Source organism: Monoraphidium neglectum, assembly GCF_000611645.1.
Source record: "Monoraphidium neglectum strain SAG 48.87 unplaced genomic scaffold scaffold03405, whole genome shotgun sequence".
NCBI lineage: Eukaryota > Viridiplantae > Chlorophyta > Chlorophyceae > Sphaeropleales > Selenastraceae > Monoraphidium > Monoraphidium neglectum.
In genome coordinates, this window is record NW_014010224.1 from 4160 (window position 1) to 6468 (window position 2309).

Sequence of the window (2309 nt, forward strand, 5' to 3'; positions counted from 1 at the left end):
TGACGCGCTCCTCATATACGTCAGCGCACACCCTGGCGCGCTCGCGCTCCGCCCTCCTGTCCACCGCCGCCTTGCGCTGGAAAGGCTCCATCTTGAAAAACAGGTCAGCCAGGGGGCTGCCGCGCAGCTTCCACACGTTATAGTAATATGACTGATTGCGTGAAACATGAGTGGGGATGTCTTGTCAGCCACTGGGCCCACATGGCGGCCTGGGTGCAGGAGCCTGTGCGTCCTGCAGGTCCAAGCGCCGAAGTGCATGACCTGGGCATGCTTTTGCCGAACAGCCCATCGTTGCACGTGCTCGCGTTCACACACATGTACACACATGTGCACACACACACCACACACACACACACGAGAGCACAAATGCTATCGGTCTCTCTCACACATATACACATACGCGTGCGCACTCTCACACACACACACACACACACACACAAGTGCGCGCACGCGCACAAACACACACGCACCACTCTTAAAAAATCACTTTTCCACACCTGCAGCTGGTGCAGGCTCCTGTGCGGCAGGAACTCCCGCTGCACCCGCGGCGTCGGCCGCAGGCACGCCAGCATGCCCAGCGCAAACAACGCCTCGTCAGCGGCGCACCACTCTTCGCGCAGCCGCGCCCCCAGGCGCAAGAGGCCAAGCGCCTGAGATGATTTCGAGGAGCCAGGGGTGCAGGCAGCCAAGAAAGCAGAGGGCTTGTCAGGGGGTGGGGCTGGATTTCCGCGATGGAATCGAACCGGTGCGTCTTTAATCAAATCTGGGGAATGAGGAGCGCGTTTGCGGCGTCCACCCCGCCCCAGCAGCCGTGCCCTTGCTGCTCGCACGCGCGCCGCCGGTGTTGCCACCCCGGGTTTGTTAACGCCGGCGGGTACCCAAAAGTGCAGCGCCAGGCGACCGCCGGGTCAGCAATGCCCTGCCTGGTCATCGCCACGCACCTGCACCAGCTCTGCCCCAATCTCCCGGTCCATCTGCGCCAGCGCGTCGCTCAGCAGCTCCCGCCGCCGCGCCGCGTCGCGCCCCGGCCCCGCAGCCGCGGCGCACCACCACGCGTAGCCGTTTTGGGTGGGGGCACGCCCGGCTGCCTGGCGGCGGTTGGCAGCCTCGTTGTCCGAGGGCCAGGCGCTCGCCGCGCCGACCGCTGAGCCAGGCCGTCCGCTCGGCCGCACGGCCGCTGTCAAGCCGTCCTCGCTGCCAGCCGCCCGCGGCGTGGGCTCCGCGGGCGGCAGGGCCGGGGAGCAGGCCGGCCGCGCCGCGAGGCGCTCAGCCTCGGCCGGCGCGCATGTGGTCGGGTGCGGCTTCGCGCGCCACTCAGGCAGCGTCGCCTGGGCGTGCGGCCCGACGCGCACCCCTGGCCGCGCGACGGGGGTTGCCCTGGGGAAGTCGACAGGGCACACGACCCGGACGGGCGTGCACAGTGCGGGGCGGCCGCATTCAGGAGGAGCAGGATCGCCCTCTACACCAAGGTGGCCGCGCTTCTCCGCGAGGGGCGGCCAATGATGTGTGATGCGTGCTGCCAAAGCGCCTGCCCAGCGGCACGCCTGGCATTCAAGCTGAGAGGCAGGTCTGCGCCACAAGGCGGAGCTGAGGCAGCCGAACGGATCCCACACGGTTGTACCAGATGGAGGTCACACTTCATGAACATGAAAGGATTCAATCAGACGGGCAAAACACGATCAAGCCGACCCATCGCGCACCTCGGCGCCGGCGCCGCCCGCTCCTGCTGCCCGCCGCGCCCACCGCCACCGCTCGGCTCGAGCACCGACGGCGCTGCCTTGGCCGAATCGCCGTGCAGCCGCGGCGACGAGCGCCGCCCAGCCGCTCCCGCAGCGCGCCGGGCCGCCGCGGCGCTGCCGGAGCCGCGCACCCCCACTGGCGGGGCCCCTTGCTTCTGCCGCTTGATGGCCGGCTCGTTGGCGGCTGGGGGCGCGTCGCGGTCCGCAAACGCGGAGTTGGTCTTCGCCACAGGCTCAGCCCGCTGCTGCTGCGCCTGCTGCTTTTCTGCACGCCGCTTCCGCCTGTGCTTCGGCTCCTGCTCCTGCTCCTGCTTCTGCTGCTGCTGCTGCTGCCGCTGCTGCTGCCGCTGCTGCTGCTGCTGCTGCTGCTGCTGCTGCTGCTGCTGCTGCTGCTGCGCACCCTTTTTCTTTCCCTCCGGCGGCTGCTGCTGCTGTTCCGGCTCCTGCTCCTGTTTTTGCTCCTGCTCCTGCTCCTGCTCCTGCTCCTGCTCCTGCTCCTGCTCCTGCTCCTGCTCCTGCTCCTGCTGCTGCTGCTGCTGCTGCCGCTGCTGCGGCGGTGGCCCACCCCCC

The 2309-nt window shown here is 68.5% G+C and overlaps 1 protein-coding gene across 1 annotated transcript; it reads right to left on the reverse strand.

Annotated features, from left to right (window-relative positions):
• Positions 1-1700: 1700 nt before the first annotated feature.
• On the reverse strand, positions 1701-2287 carry MNEG_12733 (hypothetical protein; the record flags this gene model as incomplete). Its single annotated transcript, XM_014038795.1, has 1 exon — positions 1701-2287. A coding segment is annotated over one exon (587 nt), but the record flags the coding sequence as incomplete, so codon positions are not given.
• Positions 2288-2309: the final 22 nt, after the last annotated feature.